The sequence below is a fragment of the Camelus ferus genome, chromosome 16 (genome assembly GCF_009834535.1).
Source record: "Camelus ferus isolate YT-003-E chromosome 16, BCGSAC_Cfer_1.0, whole genome shotgun sequence".
NCBI lineage: Eukaryota > Metazoa > Chordata > Mammalia > Artiodactyla > Camelidae > Camelus > Camelus ferus.
Genome location: NC_045711.1, coordinates 20248229 through 20275334, shown reverse-complemented (window position 1 = coordinate 20275334; position 27106 = coordinate 20248229). Strand labels below are relative to the sequence as shown.

The window sequence follows — 27106 nt, the reverse complement described above, 5'->3', positions numbered from 1 at the left end:
GGTCCCAACTGCCAATCTTGCTGCCCCTCCCCGGTCCTTCATCAGGGTCCTGTGTGTTGGGAAAAAACAGTTTGAAGGGTACCTCTGCCCACCCCGAGCTGCTGGGTGGCCGTATGCAGCAAGGACCAAAACCCTCCACCCTTGAGGCTTCCTGAGACCTCAGCGAGGGCTTCTCCACAGTGCCTGGCGCCAGCGTCCTGCCCGCAGCAGCAGCGGTCAGTGTCGGGACGGGGTGGACGTGTGGAAGCGCGGGCGGGGGTGTGAGTGTCTGATGCCAGGTTCTGCCACCCAGCTGCTGCCCCTCTCGTTAGTCTGTGGGGGCTGGAGGGGACTTCATGAGCCACTAGGTAGCCTCATTGGTCTTCCCCCATGTTCTTCTGGAGTTTTGTTGTTTATAAACTTCATATTGTATTGAAGAAAAACAGCCAGACACAAGGTCCTGCACCAGGCAAAGGATGTGAAACGCAGACTTGGGGGAGGCCCTGTCAACGGGGGGCCTTGAGCCATCCTTCCTTCTGTGTTCCCTTCTCCTATTTCAGACCAGATACTCTGTCCTAAAAATGCGACTCCTCCCCCAATCCCTCCTCTACCCCCCCGAAAGGCGCACACACCTGCACACTTAGCATGTGGGGTGTCTCCACAGCCCTTCAGTGATTTGTGCGAAAGTGCCGAAGAAGTGGGAACACTCTGCGCCCCGCTCCCAACCTCTGGAGGCAAGACCACCCCGACTGATGACAAGCACATGGCTGCATCTGGACGGGCCAAACCTACATTCACCTCTCACCCCTGGATAGAGAGAGGCAGGGCGGCTTCCATGCAGGAAGTGGGGTCAGGAGACCAAAGAGAAAGGTTACTTACTGTCTCTCCAGGTCACTCAGGAAAGTCTGTGCAGGTACAAGAAATTTAGGTCAAAGTGGCCACAAGACTGTTTAACAGGAGGCAGACAAATGTAACTCTATGTTCATCGCTCGACGCTAGAGCTGTGTTTGGCATCTAGACTTTACAAGGAGGGAGGGGTCTGCCCTCTCCTGGACCCCTCCCCTTGCTCCTGGACCAAAGGAGACTCAGCCCCAGGCCTGGAGGGCGGAGACTCGGCAGCTGGGCCAGCACTTCCGCTCGCCACTGACACGCTGACCCGCCCCCTCCCTGTTCCCTGTCACCTACAACTGCTGGTTGTTGGCGAAATGAAATGAACTGATTTTACATTTTGATCTTAAACTACAGGGCTCAATGCTCTAACCTATGCAGAAAGTTAGATTGTGTGCAAGTAACAGTTTTATTTCTTCCTTCTCCATTCTTATCTTTAAGTCCCTCTTCTGTGCTAGCTGGGACACCCTGGGTCACACTGAAGAGAACAGTAACGAGGCTAAAGACAACGTGGGTCCGACAGGGGCCCTGACATCGTGCAGGTGGGGGCGTCACCGCGCGAAACCACCTCAGGACGTGTCCCTGCGGACCCCGCAGGCCAAGCACTGCCCTGGCCACGAAACCCAGCCCCCCTCCCAGACTGTGCACCAGGAGACAGGGACTAGGGAGTCGTTAAGGCACCACTCTTAAGAGCAGAACACTGGAAGGCAGCCACGGCTCAGCACCAGGAGGGCTGCTCACGGAGACAGAAGAGTCTACAAACAGCAAGAAAGCCACAGAACTACCGCTGTCAACACGAAAGAACCTCAGGAGCACAGTGGGTCAAAGAGGACAGTCGCAGCACACACCCAGCAAGACTGTATCACGGGTACTCAAGAGTGTGTGAGCTGAGAAGACACGGGCCTCACTGCCCATCCGCTCTGATGGTCCACCTGGCACCACCGACACGTCATCCGTGGACAAGGTGCTCGTGCTCAGTTCTCCAGCTGGAAGAGGAGGATGCTGCGTAGCCCGCTTCACCCTAAGCAGACTGTCTGCAAACTAAGTGGGGAGGGCCCAGGAAGCAATCAGCTATAAAGCCACTCTAAGAGTGTTCCCACAGCCTGTCCACAGACTGCTGCTCGGTGGCCTTGGACACCTGCTGCAGCGAGGTCAGGAATGTGAAAATGCACCTGCTGCCAGAGTGCTGCCCCAGGGCTGGTGCAGGACACCGAGGCTGCCAGGGCTGGAAAACAGCCAGCAGAGGCCGCCCTGTACCCAGTCCTGCCAGGGACACGCAGCTGCCCCACCCATGCACCCTTAGGATGGGAAATGTGTCACTTGGACTGTGACGTGTAGCTCTGCACACTTGATACTTTTCCCTCATAGGGTCCAAAACACACACTTGGGGGTGAGAAATGAGGGACAGTGCCAGTAAGTGCCTTCCATTTAACTTGGGGGGCATTTCAGCACAAATACGGGGACTCGGGGTTAACACCAATACAATTTTTCCTGAAGTGTTCGGCAACTCAACCTGAACACAACTGTAAATACAACTGCCAAATGTTTCTGGGCAACATCATCAGATTTTTAAAAACAAAGTTCTTACAGGCTGATAAAGGAACAAAAATTTAAAGACAAACTAGGCAAGGGCTGAGGGGCAGGCTGTGGGCTGCAGGGGGCCCAGGGGCGTCCTGCTTCCTCCCTCATGCAGCTGGGGGCTCTGGGGTCCACTCCAGATTCCTGACACCCACGAGCTACGTACATTCTCTGGAGCCATGCACTGCTGCGTAACACAGGTGAGGGCTGTCTGCCCAGGCGGCTGAGACACGGCGAGATCAGGGGGAGTGGCTGCTTCCGCTGCACCGGCGGCCCAGAGCCTCCCCAACCCTGGCCGGGGTTCTCTCACACAAAGGCCTCCTCTCCCCTCCCACATCCACTGTGGGCCTTGACAGGCAGCAGCTGTGAACTAAACTGTCTCCACTAGGAGCTTCCTGGAGGAGGACATGGTCTGAAGATTTTTGGGAGGGTATCAGGATTGCAAAGAGCAGGCAGCCTCTAGGGCTGACGGTCCACTCGGTTTGGATAAAAACTCGGTGTCCACCCAAGTCCTTCACCAACATACTAATTTACAATGATTTCGGCTATTTCAGGTTTTCACCCACCACACCAGCCAGATGTGGGGCATATTCTTGGACACTGACCACCATGGAGGGCAGCTACCCTCCTTCCCAGGAGCAGACAGCTGCCTGCAGGAGTGGCTTGGGAGCCACAAGGCTCAAGTTCCAACCTGTGTCCTGTGGAAGTCACACAGCTGCAGTTTCCTCACTCGTAACGTGAGGCTGATGATGCTTGCTGCACACAACTGTGTGGCAGAGAACACGCCAGCCTGCGTAAACGTGCTTTTAACGATACCTGACACTAGCGTGTGACTTTCTTTCTACTGAGGTAAAACTCATACATAACGTGTTAGTTTCAAGTGTACAACACAATTCAATCTTGGTGTACGCCAAAAAGTTATCACCACAGTAAGTCTGGTTGCCAAATATCACCGTACAATCGAACCCCCGTACCCATTTCATCCCCCAACCAAAGCGTGATTTTTTCCTAATGCCGACCCCTCCCCAGGTGGCTTGAGGGACCGAGCGCAGCAGCCCTCTCTAGCTCAGCACTGCAGGGCCACCACCAGAGGCAGCTCTGGGCTCTGAGCTTTCTCCTACATGCCATCAGCAACAACCACCTGCAGGGAAGCCCAGAACTCAGCACAGAAGGAGTAAGTCTGCAGAGAGAGACGCACCCAAGTGAGCAGGGAGGTTTCTAGGCAGAGCAGACCCTCACCCCTCTGCCGCCACAGGACGAGTTCACGGAACACTGCCTACCAGGATGGTGCGCTCTGCTTTTCTGGACAGAATCTGTTTTCTAAAACAGACAACTTTACATCTTGATAGTACCCACCACGCGCGCATATGAAACAGGAGTAAAACCCAGTATGTGTGGGGAAGGGCCAGACTGGAGAAGATCTATTTCCAGAGTCCCAGTGGGTTTCCAGGATCCTAGAGGAGGCACGTGGGAAGGCCCGGAGAGCAAGTGATTCTTTACGTCCTGAAGCAGGGGTTCCAAACAGGAAGTGACGGCGTACCCTGGGGCATTCACAGTGTCTGGGGACATTTCTGATCATCCCAACTGGGGGGAGGGGTGCTGCTGACCCAGAGGATGCTGCCCCACCCCCATCCTTCGTGCAGAAGACAGCTTCCATGTCCAACAGCAATGCTTCCAAGGAGGAGAAGCCCTGTTCCAACTTAGTAAACTCTGCTCTGTTCAGTCTTAGTCTGCTCAGCCAGCCCCTCTAGGCATCAGCCGACTCTTCTCCTTCCTCGGATGCCCAGCTTCTGAGTTCTCACACGTGCTGCCCCTCAGAGCACATGCGGCTTCTCGGCCAGAATGTTTGTTCAGCCCGGCACCAAGCTCCTCCCCAGCATCCAGGCCACATCCAGGTCACCTGTTTCTACTCATCTTAAAAGCTGTGCAGGCCGTCCCCAGTGCCTGAGAAGCCTGTCGACGGCTGTTGGAGGGCCATCACACTGACACACCCCGCCCTGGGCACACGAGGGGCCAAGGAGCGTCCTTCCTGTGTGCCGTTCGAGAACACAAGAGATACCCAAGACAGGAGGAACCAGACAACCCCTAGGCAACAGTCTCACAGGACTGTGTGTGTTGCTTTGAGGTGCATCTGCTCCTAAAGAGACACCTTGTGCTGTGTAAGCTGAGAATGTTGGTTTCTGGTAGCAGGACAGGTCAAACGGCTTCGTGAAGGAAGGATGTCAAGGACTCACATCACCAGCCCTCCCTTTCCACCTGACGAAAGGGCCAACACGGGCTCTGAAGACAAGCTTTCCTTTCGCAAAGTGCTGAGAGCCCCCCTCCAAACTATGAAAGTACCCCGGGGGGGTTCTGATTCAAACAGCTCCCAGAGAGGAAACAGCACAGCCAGGCTTCACACACGAAGCCCTGTCCCCAGGGACAGCTCAAGACCCTGCGGGCCAGGCCTGGGCCTCCTGAGCTCCCTGGGGAGCGGCATGGGCACACCCTTCAGAACACTGCTGTGTCTTCAGGACTCTGAGGCCCCCAATAAAACCCCCTCCTGCTCCATTAGCCAAACAATGTCAGTGTCTGGAGAATTCCAAGAGTCAGACTCTGACATGGGAATGGGTACTCTCTGGTATCAGGTACCCTAAGGCCCAAGGGGAGGCGTCCCAGAATCAGGACAGGACTTGAGCTGGGAGGGGTCACAGAGGCCGCTGAGTTCAAGCCCCTGTCTCACTCAGGAGAGTCTGCAGCGACCATCCCAAAGCAGTGGGCGTGACTGAGGTGGCCCGGGAAGATCAGCAGTGTGTCCAGGTCGGCGCTCACACTAGCCTGCGTTCAAAGACATGGTTACGTACCATGAAGCTAAGGGAACATTTAAGCAAAAGCATAAACTGACATTTCTCTTTGTCGACAGAGGCCCTCTGTAGGCCTCCAGGATAGTACTTGAAGGAAGCCACCCGCTGGGGTCACGGGTGTGAATATTCCCCTCCACTTCCCAGATAAACCAGACTTTGATTCACAGTATCTGCGTTCTCCAGCATCAAACACATCTCCTTGGTTTTCTTTCTTAACAGGTAAAAACCATACCTCCTCCCTGCATCATCTTGTAGATTTTGCTCTCGATGTGGAGCTGAGGGTGTTTGGTTTTGACACACTCAAGCTTGATGGCAACTTCTTCTCCTGCAGCAATGTCCGTACCTTGGGAAACAAAGAAAATCACCAACATTAATCATCTGGTGCCTCCCCTCAACCCAAGGCTGCAACACACTGGAGAAACAGCCAGGGCTACCCGAAACTTCCAAGAAAGACCAAAGGATGGGCATACTCTACTCTCTACCGTAAGATGGTGTCAGTGTCACTTTTTACAACAGGAACATTTTGTATGTACAGAAAAGTCTTATTCGGCATTCTACCGCACACTTCCGCGTGTCCCTACTCTGACCACGGGGGACCCAGAGACAGGCCCTGTGGTTCTCTCTGGAGGACTCTCACCTTTTCTGGTCTGAACCAACCTCTCCAGCCTGTTGGTCAGCCCTGGATTCACCCATCCAAGGCCAGACCCTGGAGAGCCCCAGAGCAACATATTCCGCACGCCCCATTTCTCCACGCTGCCTCGACAGGCCTTTGGGCATGTGAGCCTTTCTCTAGCGGGAAGGCTGGGTTTCTGATGCACACCGACCTAGCCTCAGTCCATCCCCGTCCGTGCGGCCCCGGTACTGAGCTGTGTGCAGCTCTGAACAGGCCAGGTGCCTCTCAAGGCGGCTTGTTTCCCACAACGTGGCAGGAGCTATCACTCACCCATCACGGGCCAGGCCAGGCCCAGGGAGGCCCAGCACACCTCTCCCTTCCTGAGGACAAGGACATCACTGGACCAGGGCTAGGCTCTGTTTTCAAAGCCTTACCCACACCTATGCAACGTGCACTTTTCACTCACCTTTTGCTAGTTTTGTGCTAAAACCAGCAATCCACGCACTCATACCTCCCGATTGCCAGCCCATGATTAAGATTAGTTTTTATCTCAAAATGCCATTCTCTTCTTACTCCAGTAAGGACCTGCAAGTGTGACAACCGCCCTCCAGGCTCCACACATGAACACTCCCGTGTGCCAAGCTGCCCCAGCTGTACTACAAAACCTTCGCTCCCTCTGAGTATAAGCACAGTAATCCTTCCCAGTAGCACGATTACTTGAGAAGGAGTTAACAATGGCTCCAACAGCCCAGATGGAACCTGAGACACTGCCTTCCCAGGGAGACTCACCCTACTGGGCAAAGCAACCCGGCCAGTCCTCGGCAACCCAGCCTCTATCTGAGCTTGGTGGGGAGACCTGCCGTTTGTTTCATGAGGGAGTTGTGGGGATGAATGGGTCAGTGGTGACAAAGCACTCTGAGATTCCCAGAGGAAAGGCAGAAGAAGGCTGGCAAGCATCAGAACAGCAGCGGCCTGCAGGAGAGCTGCCCGCTGGGGTTCACACGTTCAGGCAATGCTCAGGAACAAGAGAGAAACGTCCTCCTCTGGTCGCTCAGACTAGCCTGAGAGGCAGCCGCTTCCAGCGAGCCTGGATCCGAAACCGGTCATCAGTGCTGGGGGTTCCATGGGTATTACCGCCATTTGATCACTCCCAGTGACCATTCTAGATTTAAAAATTTCATTTTCCATTCCACAAAAGACTCCTGGGCACTCAGAAGAAAGACAGGTAATGCATACACTTCCTTCCTCCTTCTGGCCTGAAGTTGAGACAATCTATCTAATTACAACAAAAATGACTTCATCGTAAAATGTATTGTGCAAATGAAAACTGAACTCAGAGTTCCTGCAGGACCTGGAACTCTGAACTGAACTCACCAGCCCAGGAGGAACTGATGACTCATCTCACTAGTTACGTCAGCAACTCCCCGCACCCCAAAGCAGGAGCAGCGAAGACTGTGGGGAGCACTGTCACCCTCGCCAGGAGGCACGTCCTCAATGACAAGAGAGCCGGGGCCTGCACAAGCTGCCCACCCAGCTAGCTCCCACTGAACAAGAAGGCTGAGAACACTTCCAGCTCAAGTGCACTGTGCCTCGTAAAGCTGATGTCTGACAGTCACCCTGCAATCCTGGGGCTTGGGGACAAATGACCACAGGCAACTCTGGAACACAGAATGAATTCCATCCTCCCCCAGGAGCCACCAACAATAGAGCCAGCCCTCTACAGGACCACAGATGGGAAGGTCGCCGAGTCTGCTGACTCGAAGAGGAGAGGCTGGACAGGGGTTCTCTGCCAAACAGACCTGTGCACAGCACATACTCCGGGCCACCTCCCCTGAGAGGTCGTCACCCACTAGGAGAAGCGGCACACCTTCAAGTCGTGTGCAGTCCATGGGAGGCAAACAGCGACCACTGAGCAAAGCTGTGGTCCCCCAGTCAAGCCCTGCAGTCCCATCCCACCTCCCTCGGCTGACTGCGCTCCATTGGCAGTGCTGCTCCAAGTCCAGTCTAAACTGCCCCCAGCCCACAAGGGGACAGATGCAGGACAGCGCGGAAGCTCCGAGGAGCTCGGACAGCAACGTAACTTTGCTGCAACCTTCAGTCTTATTTTACAGAGGTGCTGGTCTGCAACAGATTGGAAATGACAAACCTGGTCAGGCACACAGGCGACTACAAGAAGTACTTCCACATGGGGAACTAGAATCTAAAATATGCCACTGAGCTCTGGGTTCCAGGTTCAGGGAAAGTCAAAATCAGCGGCACGGCACGTTTACTCAGCGCCTGCTTACAGTGAGGTGTTCTGTCTCCCAAACACCTCAGCTCTGCCGTGCAGCTGCAGAGCCAGCCAGCCAGGAGTCCCCTCACCAGGGGAAGAGGTGAGTCTGTGGTCCTTGGAAAACAACATCATGTCCCTCAGGTTGAGCAAAGGCAGATGATAAACTAAGTGAACTTAACCCCACGCTTGACCCTGTCCTGGGACAGAAAGGTAACTGATGACCAACTTATCGAAGAGATGGGGCAAGGCCTCTGTGGCAGGGCAAAGGTCACTCTCGCAGGGCAACCACTGACAAGGCAGCAGACACGGTACCACAACTTCTCACTGGAAACGCTTGGGCCCCCACCCTAACACACACAGGCAGACAACTGGGAAAACTGCCCTCCTCTCCTGGCTGGCCAGCCCCCATTTTGGAGCCCCTACTGTGTGCCAGACACTCAGCTAGGTGCACCAAAGAGAAATGAAAGTCAGTAGTGGGAGAAACATGAAAATCAAACATGAAGAGGTTACTAAGCTTTCGCTCCCAAAAGGCATTTGTGTACATTATGAAGTCAGACCCCACAGTCCACCGGGGTAACAGGTGGACAGGCGAGGCCATCCTCTGACAAACCAATGAAGTGACAGGATCGAGTAGAAATGCCAACAGCTGGCAGGAGAAAACCTCCACTCCGTCTATGACAAAGGAAGGGGGTCCGAGGACCCTGCCACCGTCCCCAGGAGACAAATAAGGACAAGAACAGAGCTCCAGGGGAACAGGGGCTCACACTGTCTGGTAAGGACTGGAATACCCAGCAGGGCACAGTGCTGCCTGCCCATGTCAGCACAGCAAGCAGCCGGAAAGGGGGGCCGGCACTGGGTCTTCTTGGTCCACAAAGCACTCAGCAACCTGAAGGACAGCTTCTTCCTCCTCCCAGCTTCAAACAGCTGAAAGCATGAAAAAGTCCCAGGAGGAAATCCAAGACCCCAAACCCCAGGCTTAAAACTAGGTGAACCTACCTGGAAGAGTCAAGAGCATTGTGACCTTCAGCAAAGTGACAGTAGTAGGAACGATTTTAATTGTCGCACCAGAATACAGAGGACATGCCAATTTTTAAGACTAGGACCCACTAATGATTAATTAGTTGGCTAACAAACAGAAAAAAACTGTGGTACAGAGGACTCAGTCCATCCAGTCTTTGGATCTGCCCTCCTTGGCCTTTAACTACAGTGTAGGGTGAGTTTCCTCTGCCCCACCATTCCAGTCACACCTTAATCTAAAGAAGATCACTTCACATTTCCTCAGTAGGGTAGCACAGAACCTGAAGGGACTGCCAAGGGCCAATGCTGATGGAAAAAAAAAAATCAGTTGTGCCCAACCCCACACAAGCAACTCCCAGTATGCTCCAATGAGCGGGCCGTGTGCGTGCTCAAAACAAGGGCGGGAGAGCCACAGTCCACCTCTCCTAGAATAAGCATGCAGGAGACCGAGGACAGACCCCTCTGGGACCGGTCAGCCTGATCTGTATCAAGCGCTCCTGGTGCACCCAGAGGCACAGCTGTGAGTAAGCCCTCAGGGTCTCCCACAAAGCTCCCAACACTTCTATGAGCGACTTGGTGACAACGCTCCCCAACGTGACTGAAACCAGCTTTAGAAAGCAGAGGGCTGCTGGCAAGGCCTCAGACCAGAGAACAAAAAGTTGCAAAACACTGACTTTTTGATGCCCGTGTAAGGGTGGCTAAATGGACTGGTCTTCCAGTACAGCCGCTAGATCCTGGATTAAAACTTTTGCCAAAATCCATTGTTCTATAAATAAGGCAAACAGTTTGCATTCACCTCCCAAAACACTGCTGAGAAGGCAGCCCCCGATTACTGGACATAAATATTTAAGTAGCAAAACCCAAGAGTCTCTCAAGCACACTTTACTCAGCAGGACGGTGAAGCACAGAGCAGCGTGACACGGGCACCCCGGGGTAGGGCACCAAAAGCCGTCCTGAACTGCCCTAGCGTGGGCTCCTCGCAGACCGTCAGCCCAGAGGTCATGCGTCCTCTCCAGGCGACAAGAGGCACGGATGGGGCGGTGAGCACACGCACTGGGGACCCTCTGAAAGGCATAACAGAAGCGTTACCGACACACAAAGCTATGCCCGACCCTCCCTGACAAGCACACCAGCCAGAGAGGAACACTGCGGAGCGGGCTGCGCAGCCACAGAGCATGTTTACCCCCAAACCTGCGCAAGGACAGTCCCTCTGCACACACAGCGTGTGCCAGGCTGGACATCCCCAACGGCGTGGGAAGGAGCAACTTAAACACAACTCCTCTGAAAAACGCCGATAAATTATTTTTCAACTTCCAACGTGAAGGTTCAAGCCAACCTCTTACCACCTATGTATCTCTGCGCATTCTTTCACGGCGAACTGACACAATCCAGAACATTCTAACCCCGTATCGTCCACTCTACCTTGACAATTTTCCCAGCAAAAGGACGAGCTCACGAGTAGAGCTTTGCCACTTGACTGGCCTCTGATTTTGACGACACCTTAACGCTGACTTTGCCCGGAGTCACCTGAATGTCACTCTGCTGTACGCCGGGCGCAGCGTACGGAACTTGGATGCGCAACATGTACTCAACCGGCCTTCGACCGGCCGCCCCGCCCGGGCCGGAGGGGCCGCTCGGCCGGCGCCGCACTACCGCGGGGGCACCAGGAGCCTCGGCCGGCGCCGGGCCTCCCCCGTGCCCACCGCGCGCGCAGGACGCGGGGGCCGCAAGCCCGCCGACAGCCTTTGTCTGCCTGCGGGGACACTGGGCGCGCCCGGTCCCGGCCCCTCCCCGGAGGTCCTGGGCGCACGGTGGGGCAGGACCCCTCGGAGGCGAGGGTCGGACCCAAGAAAAGGCCGCAAGTTCCTGCCTGGGGAGCCCGGTGGAGAGGGGGTCCGGCTCACAAGCGCCGCCGGGAGCGGGTCCCCGGGGCGGGGTCCGGGGTCCGCAGGGGGTCCCGGGGCGGGGTCTGGCCGCCGGGGGCGGGGTCGCCGGAGCGGACCCGGGGCCAGGCAGACGCCAGCCCGAGCCCCAAGGGAGGGGCTCCTCACCAAGATAGATGTCTCCGAAGGAGCCGCTGCCGATCTTCCGGCCCAGCCGGTACCTGTTCCCGACTCTGAGCTCCATGGCGGCGGCGGGACCGGATCGCTCCTGCCCTCCTGGCCGCTTCCTGGGTCTGAGCTCGGGGAGGCGGCGCCGCTGCTGCCGCTACTGCGGGTCCGGCTCCCGGCTCCGCCCCCCTCACGGCCCCGCTTTCACCATCGCTTTCCCTCCGCCCCACCGCTCCCAGCGCCTCAATACGGGGCGGATGGGACAGTCCGAGCGCCGCTGCCCCTGCTCCGGCCCCCGCCAACCCCGCTCGCCCTCTCCCTGCCGCGGATGGACTCGGATCTCCCGGGCCTAAAACCCCCTTCAGCTGCCTGAAGGAGCCGCCGCCATCGCGCTGTGACGTCACTTCCCTTAGCAACCTGGAGGGGCGTGACCGTGCTGACCGGGGGGCGGGGCCGGGCTTCGGGGGACCAGCCGGCCACGGGGCGAGAGCTCTCTCGGGGCGGGGGCGGGGCCACACTGCCGTAGGGGCGGGGCCACAACCTCGGGCGACAGGGCTGGGTGGGTCGAGCGCGTTCGAGGGGCGGGGCTGGGGCCAGCGCACTCCGGAGCCCTCCCGACCCACGGCCAGACCGGCCAGCCCCATTCTCTCCTTGCGCCCCACTTCCTGCAGCAGTCCGGGGCCGACAGATCCCCTCGCCTGGCTCCCTCCTGCATGCAGGATTCACATGCTCGCGCAGGGGCTTGGTCCGTCCCTGCAGGTGTCTGGGAAGCCAGCGGCTCCTCGCCACAGGTCTGGGACAGGACTCCAGGCAGCGCCCTTTGCAGGAAGGAGAGGGGACGGAGCTCGTCCCTCCAGACCCAGGAACCTAGCTTTCGGGACTCTCCAGGAGGGAGTCATCCTCCCTGCGCCGGCGCCTGCGGGGTGTGACACAGGCCAGACTACGGAGGACGCAGCTGTGCCCAGGCCTCTTGAGCCGGCCGGATCGTGCACTGTGCAGTTCCCCTCCCGCCCTATGTGCCAAGTGCCGGGCCTACAGCATACTCAAGCCTAGGGCAGAAGGAAGAGCAGTCCCAGGGCCTGGTGTCAGACCTAAAGGGTGAGGCCCACACTGCCTGCCTCTCCAGTCCCCTCGCCTGGAGACTAATCAACTTTTTTATCTAGTCTGCCTTGGATCTGGAGGTTCTTACTTGCAAAAAAAAAAAAAGTGTTTAAGTTCAGGCTGATGACCAGCTTCATAGATCTGGACTCTTGAGTCAAATCACTGTGAAGGGAGGCCTGCAGAGAGGTGCCCAAACCCAGAAGGAATGACTTTCATGTTGATGTTTCTCCAGGCCTATCTCCCACCCCAGTCAAAAAGAAAGAATCGTAAAACCAGACATTAATACATATTTCTGGACATATAACAAATATACTACTCTGTGCACAGGGGTTACATACAGGTGTGGATGACGTTCAGGGTCATCTACCCTGGTTGCAAAGGAGGAAAGTGGCTGGTTTCTCCATTCACAAGCCTTCCCTCTACACCACTTAGCCTCAGTCCTGCGGCCCCTGTTCAAAAATAGTTGGAGGTCAAGCTGGGGTAGCAGGCATCACCTCCTAAGCACTACACTGCAGTACCCAAAGATACAGGAGAGGCCGCCAGGCAGGCCGTGATCAGCTGCTAACGAGCGGTGGGCACTAGGGAACACCCCATGTCCATGCACACTGGTTAGCCTGGTTTCTCAGTCTCGTGAGATTTTCGCTAGTCCTCATCCTCGGTGAGGCTCCCCTTCCACTGGACCCGGCACCAACAACCCGACAAAGGGAGAGGACGGGACGACGGGTCTGAGTCCAGGAGTGAGAGAGGAAGAGGTGCCAGGGGAGGCAGTGCGAGTAGCCCCCTCCCCGGGAAAACCTGTGTGTGTGTGCGCGCGCACACACACATGCACACACACACGCAGAAGGCTCCCCGCGGCTGACTAGAAAGGTGTCTGCCCGCGAACTCACTGGAGGAGAAGTGGTTATGGATGATCACCTGGAGGCCCAGGTAGAAGAAACAAGTCACATCACAGAGGAAGGATGCACCAGGGAGGGGAGGAGAGGAGAGGCTCAGCCCTCTGTTATGCGTGGAGTCCCTGAGGGGCAAACCGACAGGTGGTGAGTGTGACCAAGACATCTGATGGAGGATGAGCACCTCCCGGGCTGCAGGAAGGTCCAGGCCTGCGGGTGTGAGAGGACCACCAGCCAGGCAGGAGGCCCCGGCAGGTCCCACAAGGCCCATCCCAAATTGCTGGTGAAAGAAACTTTCACATGCTGAGGCCTGGGGCAGGCATTCCGGCCTGTACTTAACTTGAATTTGATGCTAATTAAAACCACCTGTTTGTGGCCCAGCCCAGATGCATGTACCTCTGCTTTAATTACTAAAGAAAAGGTTGCACTGACCAAAACTGAGGAATGACCATGTTAAAACAGAGATTAGAAGCCTCCCTTTCTGGGACATCAGTGCTGGTCCTCCTTTGATGGTAAGACTCCCTTAGGCGCTGAGGCCACACTGACTCCCTGTGTATGTGCTGGTCTGTCTGGTTTTTTTTTTTTTTTAAACTTGAAGGAATGTATCCCTGACTTGTTTGATGTTCTTTGTTCTGACAAGATATAAAACTGTGCTGAAAACCCTGCTTCTCCAGAGCAGCTCCTCAGAGTCATCTGAGAGCCTGTCTCCTGGGCTCTAGTCCTCAGTTTGGCTCAAAAAAACTCTTCTATTCTTAGATTATTTTTGTCGACACTCCTAAACCCCACCGGTAAAGAAGAGATTTTTTCAAAGCTTCACTGAGAAAGAAGTTGCTGACAAAGGACACAGAGCGAGACTGGCACTGGGTCCCTGTGTGACGGGGCAGCCTCGGCTGCTCCCAGGACTCACGCAACAGCACCAACACCACCTGAGTTGGACACCCTGAGCCCAGCCAGGAAGGGGCCCAGAGAGACTTCCTGGTAAACAAGAATGAGACAGCCCCCTGCCCTGCTGATGCCCGCCTTGAACCAGTCCGGGTCCTACACAGCCCTTGTCCCATGGGTAGTCCCTTCACTTTGTGATGTTCTCACTGCCCCAGACAGGGACTCAACTGGCAAATTTTGTTACTTAAATGGGGATAATCGTTGGTGCCGGGGCCAAGGGATGGGCAAGGGATGGGCAGGGTCCTGACTCTGGATCTGAGCAGGAGGCTCCTGGGGAGGGCCCGGCCCAGGGTGATCCCAGTGCACAGCCTGAGGGGCACTGCGCTGCCTGCTGGAGTTGCCCCGAGGGTGGGGACCTGGGACAGGAGGAGCCTGGGGCCAGGCCCAAGCGCAGGCGTCTGAACGGTGCTTGGAGCAGTGGTGAAACTGGTTGGTTCAGCTTTTTCAAGAGGAGCGGGGAAGCCTGTGTCCCCAGAGGCGAGCCCTACAGCTGTGGTCCCCTCGCTGGCCTGGCCACACAGGTTCACGCCCTCACCCCAGGGTCTTTTCCTGCTTCGGGGAAGGCTTCTGGGGGAGAGACAGGCCTTCCAGCGACAGCAACAAAGTGCTCAGAGTAGGAGGGGCTGAGAGCAGCTGCAGGGTGACCCCGGAGTGACCAGGCTGATGCGTGGGGCCCAGGTAGGTGAGGACCCCTCCCCCTCCCCCGGCCCCTCCAGCTGCACTCTGGCCTTCGAAGGCAACTTGACCTGGTGGGTGCCACTGAAAGGTCAAAAGCAGTTTCCATCAGCCGAGGGTGTTTGCTCCCCATGAAGGAAGCAGGGCCTCCCTTTCGGCTCGGGGATGGGTGCAGAAGGAGTGAGGGGGTGACACATCCTGAGGGACAGTCTGTGTGGGCTGATCTCCCCCTACCCCTCTAGCCAGTGGCAGTCTCCTGTGTAGGACAGGGTGAGAGAAAGGAGGAGAGGGCCAGGGGACCAGATGGAGTAGGGGGAGGGGGAGGGGAGGACTACAGGAAACCCAGCTTGTCCCAATGACCCTGGACTCACCTTGCCACACCCACCCTCAAGCCTGGGGTGGGGGCTCAAGAGGGGCAGCCCCTACCCAGTTCTCAGGGCCTGCGTGGCCATCCGGAGCCCCCCTGCACTGCACAGCCCACCATGTGGCACTGGAGGACAGGAAGGCTGCTTGTGTTTGTCCTGGCATCAGGGGAACCCCGGACAAATCCAGACCCTCAGTCTCACTAGCCACAATGATCAGACAGCACAGAGCAGAGCATTTCCATTGTCCCAGAAAGTTCCCTTGGGCAGGGCTGCTGGAGACCAGGGATCTCAACTGGTGGGGAGTATTTGGCAATGACTGGTTGTCACCATCAGGAGTTGACTGGCACCTCGTGGGTGTGTTGCTGGTGGATGCCTGCTTTAACAGGTGGAGGTTAGGGATGTTCCCAACATCCTACAGGGCACGGGGTGGCCCCCCAACCCCCAACAAAGAATGACCCAGCCCTAAGTATCACCAGGTCCGGTAAGGCTGTGAGCTCGGAATGTTAGAGCAGGCAGATAGCTAGATATGAATGGAGAAAGGGGGACACAGACCACAGGGCAGGAGTGGGCAGAAAGGAGGGGCACAAGCCAAATGCAGAAAACCACACATCATGTGAGCACCAGGGGTCCCTGGGCAGAGAAAGAAAAGCAGGAACCTTTGGGCTGATAAGGGGTCACACCTTTTGGGGTGATGAGTGGCCTGGAGACCAACAAAGAAAGGTAAGAAAAGGTGAGAATTTCCAGTGTCCGAATGTAACCATTTGCTCATTATGCCCTCATTTCAATAAAATTAGCCTTGCAGATTAAAAGCACCCATCATGTACCTACGCCATGACACTTCCAACCCAGACTAAATAAGGACAAACACCCCCCACCCTTTGCGAAGGTGGAGTTGGGATGACAATCAGGGAATGCGACCCCAAACCCTTCCCTCCCCAATGAATATTCCACCCATTCATTTTTACACCCAGTGTAACTAACTTGTCAAAGAAACAGGACAGCTGCTCACCTGAGCCTGCCCACTCTCCCCTTGAGAGTGTACCATCCATCCTTTAATAAATCCTCACTTTACTTTTTTTAAACACTACGTCTTGTCTCTGAATTCTTTCTGGGACGGGACAAGAACCTGGAACACCGGTTGCATCCACTGGCAATGAGGAGGCCAGGTGGATGGCAGGGTCTGCTGTGCCAGCCTTGGGGGTACTAAGGACCCCACAAATGTGAGCGTTGCCTGTCCCCCTGCCAGGCCGGGGCTGCCTGGGATCTGACAGCTGGAGCCCCAGCTTCAGAGCTGCAGGGTGCAGGGGCACAGGCCACCAGGGCTGGGTACAGCTCAGGTCTTTGGTCTCTGTTTCCAGGCCCAGCTCAGGAGCTCCCCACCCCTACCCCAGCCCCAGTGGGTCCTCAGCACCAGAGGGGCAGCAGGGCCTGAGGCAGCTTAGTCTTGCAGAGCAGGCTGGACCTCTCCCTGGAAGCAAGTCGACTCTGATCTTTGAACCCAAGCTTCTCACCCCCTTTTTGTGGTTCCCGGTTTACTTCTAAGCCTGAATCCCTGGCTCAGGTGGACCCAGAAAGACCAGATGCTTCCTGGAGCTCACCCTGCTGTCACCCACGGCCGATGGACTCAAGAGGGCCCCAAAGTGGCCCCAAGCCCTACTCCTGGACAGGAAACAGGTCCCTGCAGCCTCTTCTGGAATCCAAGGGCAGCGCCCTTTTCCCCTCAACCCTGCTCCAGTACGAATGGGAGGCTCTCTGGTGGTAACCTCTGTGAGGGCCCAACATACTTTTTCCAGGCCCTGTCACCTCTCCTCTCTGCCCCTGGCCCAGCGCCAGAGCCCCACCACCCTCTGTCCACTGTCATCTCCAGCCAGGCAGGGTAAGGCTGTCCTCTAGTCGGGATCCAGTCCTGCTCCTGCCCCTCCCCGCCCCTCCCGGCTCCCTAGAGAGCCCTTCTGCTGGCCCTGAGGATGGCAGGGCTGTAGATGACGTCCGAGGTGCCAGGGACAGCACCTGTGCGCAGGGGGTGACGCCACGACTGGGGCATCTGAGGTTCTGGCCCGGACAAAAGGAGGTTGGGGTGACCTCCAGATTCCCCTCCCTGGTCTGTCCCTGGCCTCGGGTGTCCTGTCTCTCGTGGCTACCCCGTGTGTCCGGTGGCCAGCCGGCTGGGAGAGCTCAGACCACCTGCCTGTGGATCTCTGCTGTGTGACTCGGCAGTGAGTCACTGGGCCGAGTTTCTGCCCCAGGTGAGCAGGGCCTCCACTGGTACCATCCAGTGAGCTGGCAGCCGCAGGCACTTCTGTACCACTCCTTTCCCCGAGGCCTCACAGGTCTGCCCGCCTCAAGTAGGTTGGGGTTCCCGTCACACACCTGGAAGGTCCTATGGACCAGTCCCTGAAAGGGAGGGGGCCTCTGACAGAAGAGGGTCCCTCCAGCAGGGCTCCTGCCAGAAGACACCATCTCAGCCAGCAGAGGATGTGTGGATGAGGGACCCAGCCCTGGCCCCAAGCCTGTTTCCTTGGGAGGCTTCTAGGAGGGGTGCCCTGGGCACTGGGGCAGGAGCTGAGGATTCTGGGGTCAAATCAAGGCTAGACGTGGAATGCTCTCAAACGGGCCTCATAACAGCTGCCTGGGGGCATGGGGCGGGGTAGGAAGCTGCTGTGCAGGTCTCACCCTGTGCAGGACGCACAGACACTGCCAAGCGTCAGCCGTCAGAGTGCCGGAAGCCATTGCAGTGACGTAGCTGTCTCGAGACTGGCTCTGCACTCACTAAGCGTAGGTTCCAGAAATGCAGTCTGATTCAGAGCAAACCCAAGGAAACAAGGAGAAAATACAAAAAGAAATGTAAAAGGGCAGAGATCAGTGGAAGAAGCGGGGTGTGGAGGGGGAACCAAAGCTGGTTCATTGCCAAGAATAATCAGATGAAAGCACCCCAGCAAGAAGGAAGGAAAAAAGCAAGATGCTGCAAATCAGATGCCCAAGAGAGAACTGCAGACACACAGACGGAAAAATCACAGAACGAGAAACCCTTATAAACCAATAAAACTGGAAACCTAAACGAAGCAGGTAAATTTCTGGAAAATCATGAAATGACAAAAAGAAAGGCAAAATAAAGCAAAGAGCAGGAATAGACTAAAAAGCGGTTTTGGAGCCCTCCCCATCCCCAGCCTGGAGCCCAGGCTGCTTTCTGAGTGAGTCCCACCCCATTTCCAGGGACCGGTTAATTCCTGTTTTGGACAAAATGTTCCAGAAAGTGGAGGAGAGTGGGATGTGCCCAGCTCGGTGCGTCTGGCTTCTAATCAGACAAACAGGAAGAGAATATAAGGGGTTTCTTTTGCTCAGAAACTTGGGTGCTAAACCTCTGAAATAAAACACTAGGTCACTGGACCCAATTATAAGTGAGACATAGACCTCACGGTCTGGATTTCTCTGGTTTAACACCAGACACATCAATGCACTTCCTCCCATACATAGAGTAAAGGAAAAAGATCTATTACCTGGACAGGTGCAGAAAAGCATCTGATGCCTGTCTTGAAGACAACAGATTCAGTCTATTCTGTTACCAGTTAAAAGAGCATTTCCTTCTGGTGATGGGGTTACACCCCCAAGCCTACAGCACCAGGGGGCGCAGCGGAGAACGTGCAGTGGCTAAGACCATGACCTGGACAGCTGCTGGGTGATGCCCTGGTTCCACAGGGTCCCAGGGGCTACACCGTCCTACACAGGCTGGCAGTCATGCTCTGCTATCAACCGAATGTGGGTTCCCGGCCCCTCCAAACCACCTTCCTATATTGAAACCCCAGCCCCCAGTGTGACGGTGTGAGGAGGGGGCCTTTGAGAAGTGATTTGGTCCTGAGGGCAGAGGGATTTGTGCTCTTCTAAGAAGTGGCCTGAGAGCTCGCTCTCACCCTGCTCTCCGCCAGCGAGGACACAACAGGAAGCCCTTCTCTGCAAGTCCGGAAGCAGCCCTCACCAGACACGTGATCTGCCTGCTGGCACCTCAATCCTGGACGTCCTGCCCCCAGACCGTGAGAAATAAATGTTGTTGAAGCCACCCGGTCTATGGTGTTCTGCTAGAGCTGCCTGAACTCAGACATGCTCCTAGGTCTTCACCCAGCTGAGTCAAAAACTTACATCCACACAAAAACTTCATACAGATGTTTTTAGCAGATCTGTTCAGAATTGCCCCCAACTAGGAGTAACCAAGATCTCCTTCAGTGGATGAACGGATAACAACCCTTCCAGGGGCGCGTCCTTGTCACGTCGTAGTGGCCACAGCGTGGTGGGCCTGCCAGGGAGGCCTGATGTCTACACTGCCTGTCTCTGGGCAGGTCTCCTGGGCCGGGCTTAACGGGGCTGGCGAGTCAGGACCATGCCGCCCGGGACTGAGCACGCCACCGACCCCGCTCCGGATTCGCGATCCCGAGCCTCCCTCCCGAGTCGCGGAACAGTCTCCGACCCTGTGGCCTAGCCCAAGTCGCCCTTCTGGCGGATGCACCAAGGGGCCCGATGGACCAAGCAGGCGCCGGGCGGCAACGACCCTCCGGAGGCCCCTCGCGTCTCGATGGCTCTCTGGGCTCCTGGCGCCCCCTCCCGGCTCCCCAACCGAGCGCCCCCAATACTCAAACGGACACCAGCGCACCGAATATACCCGTGAGCCCCTCTGAGAGTACGGCCCTGGCTCCGCCTCAAACGCACATCCCTGGGCTCTGATTGGCCGATTATGGTCATGTGCCCACCCATGGCCCAATCACAGACGCCGCGGTTTGTCCCGCTGACAGGCCAGGCCTGGTCACGTGCCGGGAGATGCGGTGCGGGGTCGCGGCGGGCAGGCGGGGCCCCCGTGGTCGGGAGGGCGGGTCCGTCGGGTGCGCGCTCGAGATGGGGGAAGGGAGGGACGGGGTTCCCAGCAGCTTCCTGGGGCTCGGTCCGGCTGGCCCCGCTCGCGAAGCCCAGCGTCCCAGGACCCTCGCCTGGGACGAATCCCGGGTGGACAACCTGAAGACCAGACTCCTGCCTCAGGATTTTGTTTAATGGATAATTTCAAACGCAGCAAAGTGGAAGTAATTTTCCAGTGAACACCACCCAAATCCTGCCATTAACAGTTACATCCATCAGTCTGTCTTACTGTTAGACATATAAACGTCTTATGAACACATATCACAGTATACAAACATGGGAGGGGAATCCTTTAAAGCAAGAAGATGCTGCACATCTTGGGTAGCAGGACCCGGAGAAGCACAGGAATAGATGCAATTTCTGGAAATGCTCCAGTTTTGGTGCTGGAGGTAGATTTACAGGTGCTCCTTATACTACACCATTATAGTAAAGCCCTATTCTTATTAAGTTGCAAATGTAAGCACACTGCCCCCCAAATACTTAAGCACACAGACTATTTGCGTGTAGCACTTGTTTACAGATTTTTAATGTTAAATTTACAATGAAGTACATAAATCCTAATCATACCTTTGCTGAGCTTTAGCGAAGACATGTCGCTGTGTGAGCCAAGATGCTATCCAGACAGACGCGTCCATCACCCCACAGGGTGCCCCCCGCCCTTCCCATTTCATGTCCACCCTAATGACCAGACGTACCCACTGTTCTGATGTTCTCCACTGTAGTTTTGCCTGTTGTAGGCGTCATGTAAATGAATCACAGAGTACACACTCTTCTGTAAAGCTTCTTCAGTTAGTGTAATGCTTCTGAGACTCATCCGTGTTGTTTCGTGCACCAGTAGTTTGTCATTTTGATCTTGCTAAGTAGCACCCCACTAGGCACATCGGTGTTCATCCGCCCTATTGACAAACTTGGGCTGACTCCAGTTTTTGGCTATGGTGAATAAAACTGCTGTGAACATGCTTTTTGAAGTCGTTGCGTGGACATATGTATTTATTTCTCTGGGCAGACATCCAGGACTGGGACAAAGGGTAGCACTGTTTAGCTTCACCAAAAGCTGACAGATCTTCCACTGGGGCTTTCAGTTTGCATGCAACCAACAGCCTATGAGGGTTACAATTTCTCTTCATCCTCATCAGCACTTAAAAAAAATTGTTGCCATTCTAACAGATGTGAAGTGGTATCTCACTGTGGTTTTAATCTGCACTGTCGTGAGGATGAACGACACTAAGCACTTTTTTCTTTTTTGAGAACAAATCTTTTGTCAATTTTAAAAAATTGGTTGTTTTAACTTAAAAAAAATTTTGCTAACAGTGGTATTTTATTAGAAATGTACTGTCACAGGTAACTTCCACAAGGGCATGTAAACTGAACTATTACATGGAACAGGAATTTTCAAATACCCCTCCCTGCGTTTAAACCCTTGATTAAGATAGCAAAAGTGTAGTTGGTCTAATTAATGGGAACACGTAAACCTCTGTGTTGCAAATCATGTTGCCAAAGATGACTTTCACACTTCTGGTAATTCTGGGCAGGCACCCCTCACTCTGCCAGCTTCAGTCATGTTGCAGGGACAATATCTGATAACTGAATAGTAATGAGGTTAGTGTACATTTTATGTAACTTTCTCTCATGTAGGCAATTAAAATGTTACATCTGAAAAAGCACATATTCCAATTTCTGCCCAAGATGTAATACACTAGCTTAATCTGGATGCTTCTGTTTCATGTCCTTCAGTTAATGACAGCTCCCAATGTACTCTCTTGGGTGGGGTGGCTTTCCTCATTGAGGTGCACTGGTGACAAACACCAAGCCATGGACTTGATTCTTTAAAAGACAGTTGTATTCATGTCCTTGCTTTGGCTGGCCCTTATCCAAACGTGGTCAAAAAAGCAAAAGTGAACTAGGACGGAGTTTTCCAAGTGGGTTGTTTGACTTTTTATTTTGAAGCAGTGGTATCTCTTTGTTTAGTCTGGAGACCAGTCCTTGTCAGGTATTAGTTTTGCAAATATTTTCTCCCATAATGTGGCTTGCTGATTGGCTGTCTTAACTGTGTCTTTTCATGAACAGACATTTCACATCGCAGTGAGTTCTGAATTCTCTATTCTTTTCTGGTTTTTGGTTTCTGAGACCTCAGAAGCCTCTGTCACTAAGTCAAGAAGATATTTTCCTTTGTTTTTCTCTAAACTTTACAATTCTAGCTTTCACATTTAAATCTACCGTGTGTCACAAGTTAAGTTCTGTGCATGATGTGACATTAGGGTTCATTTTTTCCATGTGGATGTCTGGTTATTGCAGCATCATTTGCTGAAAAGACTTCCCTTTTTTTGTTGGCTTGCTCTGGCACCTTTGTAAAAGGTCAGACAGTATGTCACTGTCTGTCTGCCTGTCGTTAACACTTGCCTCTTGGAGAAGGCAGTGTTGGAGCAGATCCTCCGTGGGAGTTTGGCAGAGGGCCCTACAAGGAGCCCCTTCATCCAAGGACTGTCTCCTGGGCTCTGGCCCACCGAAGGTCTGTGCCGGGGCTGGCGGTGCCTGAGTCTCTGCATTCAGACGAAGACTCAGAGGGCCTCCATGCGGGGGTCTCCTCCCAGGCGAACGGACATACCCAGGCAGGAGGGTGGGCCTGGTCCTCAGCCGGGCCCTGGCCCTCCCAAGACCCTCAGTGGTCCCCGGGGTTGGAGGCGACAGCCTCTCGGCTCATCTGGCTCCCCGCGGGTGGGTGGCTCTGAGCCGGCCCCTCCCTTTCCTGCGCCCTGCGGCGGCGACCCCTCCCCTTCCCGCCGCCCCGCGGCGCGCGCACGCACCCGGCTGCAGTCCGCAGGGGGCGGGGGGCGGTCCCGCTTCCTCCCTGCGTTGCCGGTCGCCGTCGGGGGCGCAGGTCCAACGTCACTTTCGGGTGCCCCTTTAGCATTCCAGGTGCCGCTCTCTCAAACACAAAGGGAACATAAGGTTACTTTTGTTTCTAAACTAAAACAAAAACAAAGCGCGTCCTGGCTCGCACATACTGCGTGGCCCACGGGCCCCGCCTAATTTTTGCTGTTATCTTGAGACATTTTGCTACTTCGTCGTCCTAGGAATGACTTTGTCTTTCCTCATCAACTACTCCCAGCGATGCCCGCAATGACTGCAATGACTGAAAGAGGAAGAGAACGGAAGGATGACGGCGAAGAGTGACAGCCGGAAGGCTGGCGCAACAGTGACATCGGCGGGGCTTCGGGGTCTTCCCACGCGGCCGCCGGGGGCGTCCCCTCTCAGCAGACGCGGCTCTGTCGCTGCTGTTTGCTCTACCTGACACGGTGGAGGCTCAGGAATTTCCCATTTACCACCCAAAAAAGGCAAAAGGAAAAACTGACAGGCGAAGCAAGCCATCAGAGGATGAAAAGGGGGCAGAGCCACCCTGGCCGCTCTGCCGCCCCCCCCGCCCCCGCCCCGGAAATGGTCATCAGGTGACCAGATCCCAGTATTTTGCCACCAGCACCTGGACCAACTCGCATGACCAAAAGGCCCCAGGGCACTATTCTTTCATCTTTAGTGATGTCTGTGCTTTAAAACCACTTGATAAAAGTAGAAAGAGGCTTTCTGTGCTTAAATTCTTATTAAAATTTCTAATAAAGCATTTTGCTTTCCTTTTATTTTTATGTTTGTTGATTGTTTGTAATCTGAATTAAAACACAAGAAATAAAAAGGGGACCATTGTCTGTTTCCTAGCACACTGGGGTGAGGACTGCCCTCAGTACCTGGGGCGGGCAGGGGGCAGGTGGCCTGGACCTGCAGGTCCCTTCCCTCTGAGACCACGGGGGTGGGAGCAGAGGGGAAGGATGGGGAGGAGGCGTTGGCCTGAAAAAGCTGGTAGGGGTGAGGTTGGAGGGAGGGTCCAGGCCTGGGTGGTGCCACGGGAGGGGGATCAGGTGCGCCTCTGTGAAAGGTATATGTGGGGGAGGGCACACCGTGGGTGTTTTTGTTGGGGCTAGACTAGGGGACTGGTGGGCTTACCTGGGCCCAAGACCCCTCCAGGAGCTTGTGTGTGTGCTGGGGTGTGGGTCTCCCGCCTCCACAAAGGCTTCTTTTCTCACATGTCCAACATGTGCTGACTCATTCCAGGAATCTTTTCACAAGCAGGTTCCCATTCAACACCTGACTCAGCAGATCGTCGTCAGGAAGCCAGGCCAGCCTCCACCGGGAAGTCTGGCTGGGGGGTGGTGACACGAGCTATGCAAACACACAGCCCCTCTGACAGCAAACCTCGCGGAGTCTGTGGAAACACAGAGCCACAGCAAGCCTCAGGGGCCACCTGTCTCCAGCACCCTGCTCCCCCACTGTGCCCCAAGCCTCCCCACCGCAGGGCCACCCCAGGGCTGGCTGGAGTTCCAGCCAGAGCAGCATCCCCCAGGAGCCCCGTCAAGGCCTGGGCCAGGGGCTTCTCTGAGCGACTCTGTCCAGCACACGCACAGCTGTGATCCCCAGGCCTTTGTCCAGGGCAGGGATGGGGGAGCAGTCGGCAGACTGGTCTGGGGGCAGGAGTGACGGGTGTGGAGGGACGACTACCTCTGAGGCCACGTGAGCGTATCAGAGGCTCCCAGTACCTCAAAGATCAGCACTTGGACGCCAGTCAAAGTGGTAAAAATAGCTTTGATTCTGGAGCTCTGCCCGTCGGGAAGGAACTGAGCTCCATGCCAGATCTGGGCAGAGGTGCTGTGGTGCTTCAAAGGGAGAACGAGGGCGTCGGGAGGGGCATAGTGACTCAGTGGAGTCAGGAAAGTGGAAAATCACAGAAGGGGGAAGGGGCTTGGTCTATGTGAAGCCCACCTGGGCTTGCTAACCTACCCCTACTGGAGCGAGGTTCCTGCTCTCCCATGGAGGTGGGGGGTCGGAGCCCCCCTCGATGGCCAGACAAGGAGGAGCAGGGTCTGGAGCCCTGGAGGGAGGTCTCTGCGAAGGGCCAACAAACCATCCATTCTGCAGAACGCTGGCTGCAGCCACCTCAGGGAAGGTCTTCACTTCCCTCATGCAGCGCGATGGGCCTGGAGGTCTGGGTGTTGGCACTGAAAGAGAGAGGCTTCCCCAAGCTGTAAGATCTTTGGCACTGGGACAGGCCTCAAAGCCCAGGACGTCACAACTCCACTTTTCATGCCCGGAAACTCCTAAGTTTCCAGGGCCAGGAAGCCCAAGTGTTCTCAGACCCCGCCAACTCCAGGGACATTAAAATCTCCAGCCACCATCCTAGGAACCAAGCTCTGGGTGATGGGAGATGTGCCTGGAGGGGCTGCGGGGTGGTTCAGAGGAGCTGGCGCCCCAGGAGGCTGTCAGAGGTTTAGAGGAAAGGCAGGGCTTGTTTCGGGGATTCAGGACAGGAGGCCATAGGGCGGGCAGACTGGAGGGCAGGTGGGGGTCAAGGGCGAGCAGCAGCTGGATCCCCCAAGGGCAGCCTCCAGCCTGGGTGGGGGGTTGCCCTGAGGGGAACGCAGACACCCCGCATCTGGGAGCCACACACACCTGGCTGGTTCTTCCCTCCAGGCCCGTCTTGGGCCACTACACGCTGATTTCTGTGAAAGGAACAAACAGTGATGCCTGTGTCTTCGCCCCACAGCCCCGAACCTCAAAATTGGCTGTCGTTGAACCATCCACACTGCCACCTGCTGGCCTGCATCAACACGCCTGTCCCGAGAGCATCCGCGCAGCGTTCCTGGTGGTTTGGGAACTCTGACACTTAGCCCGCAAGGCTGGGGTCATCAGGACCAGCAGGGCTCACACCCCGGAGTCAGGGATTTGGGGGGCTGGAGGGGACACAGGGCAAGGAGCCAATGTTCCTCATGGAGAGAGCACTCCTGAGACGGAGAAGGACGAGAGGCAGAGAAGGTGGGTCTCAAACAAGGTGACAGCAGCCGTAGACACACGTGAAGACACTCGCCCACAGCCACAGGAAGGCAGAGGGCAGGTGCCAAGTGTGGCTCTCACCTGTGACCTAGCAAAGCCTCCGAAATCTGAGTACAGCACGGCAGCGCTGCGGGGAAGCAGACCCCTCACGCACGACATCTGCTTTACAGAGACGAACCCACAGCTGCCTCAGCCAAGACCCATGGCCGTGAAGAGAACTGGCTCCCTGCCCTCTGTCCCCTCTGGCTCCCTAAACCACTGACTCTGGGCCCCCAAACCATCAGGAGAGTCGTGGGGATGCTCATTTCTCAGGGACAGGGTGACAGCCTGGTGAGGCCCTCTCGCTGGTCCTGACCTACGCCCAGCCCACTGGAGGAGTCATCCCAAGGCTGAGGGGGCTCCTGCCGCCTCTGGGCCTCAGGCTCCCCAGTTGTCAGCGAGCGGCTGGACTCCATGAACTTGGCGTTCCCTTCCCGTCCTGGTGTGTCAAGCCGGGAATGCTACCCGGGCCGGCTCCCTGCTCTGCCCCGTCCTGCCACCAGAGGGCAGGCGGCCCCATGCTCCGCAGTGCTCAGAGGGTGGCGTGGACCAGATGGGTTTGGGCGCCACGGTGCCCACAGGGGCTGGGGATCCCTGCTCAGGACCCATTCAGCCACCGTGCTGTGCCAGGCTGGGCACTGGGACACCACCTGGAGGCAGCTCATCACCTGTGTCCCAGTGAAGGGCCAGCCTTGAGGATTCCCACAGGAAGAGAGGAGAGTGGTGGCAGGTGCGCAGGGGGCTGGCGATAGTGTGTGTGTGTGTGTGTGTGTGTGCGTGTGTGTGGGGTTGTGCAGGGTGTGCCGTGGACACAGCTGCTCCTCTAGGCCCCTTCCATTGTTCCAACCCTTCTTCTGGTTCCAGAGGAAGTGGATGGAGAAGCTTCAGTTTCCACTAAACCCACAAGAGGTTCCTGGGGCAGTGCAAGGGTAATTGGCTGGGATGACGGGGAGGAAGGGCCAGGACCTGTGGGCCCAGCTGCTCCACCAGCCGCGGGTGAACTGAATGGATTGGGTAAGGCCATCGGGGCTCTACCCGGACACCAGGAAGCACAGATGGTGGTGTCCCAGGGGCAGATCT

General features: G+C 55.9%; 1 protein-coding gene across 4 annotated transcripts in view; it reads right to left on the bottom strand.

Annotated features, from left to right (window-relative positions):
* CSNK1D (casein kinase 1 delta) overlaps positions 1-11638 on the bottom strand; it is a 33531-nt gene extending 21893 nt beyond the window's left edge. For 2 of the 4 annotated variants that reach the window (XM_032499155.1, XM_032499156.1), the window contains exons 1-2: positions 11242-11638; positions 5521-5631 (exon numbers count right to left, since the gene is read on the bottom strand). In XM_032499155.1, coding sequence (XP_032355046.1) covers positions 5521-5631; positions 11242-11317 — 187 coding nt within the window. In that variant the 5' untranslated portion in view covers positions 11318-11638. The remainder of the gene's footprint in view (positions 1-5520; positions 5632-11241) is intronic. The other 2 variants (XM_032456495.1, XM_032456496.1) reach the window with 2 other exon arrangements.
* Between the last annotated feature and the right edge of the window lie 15468 nt (positions 11639-27106).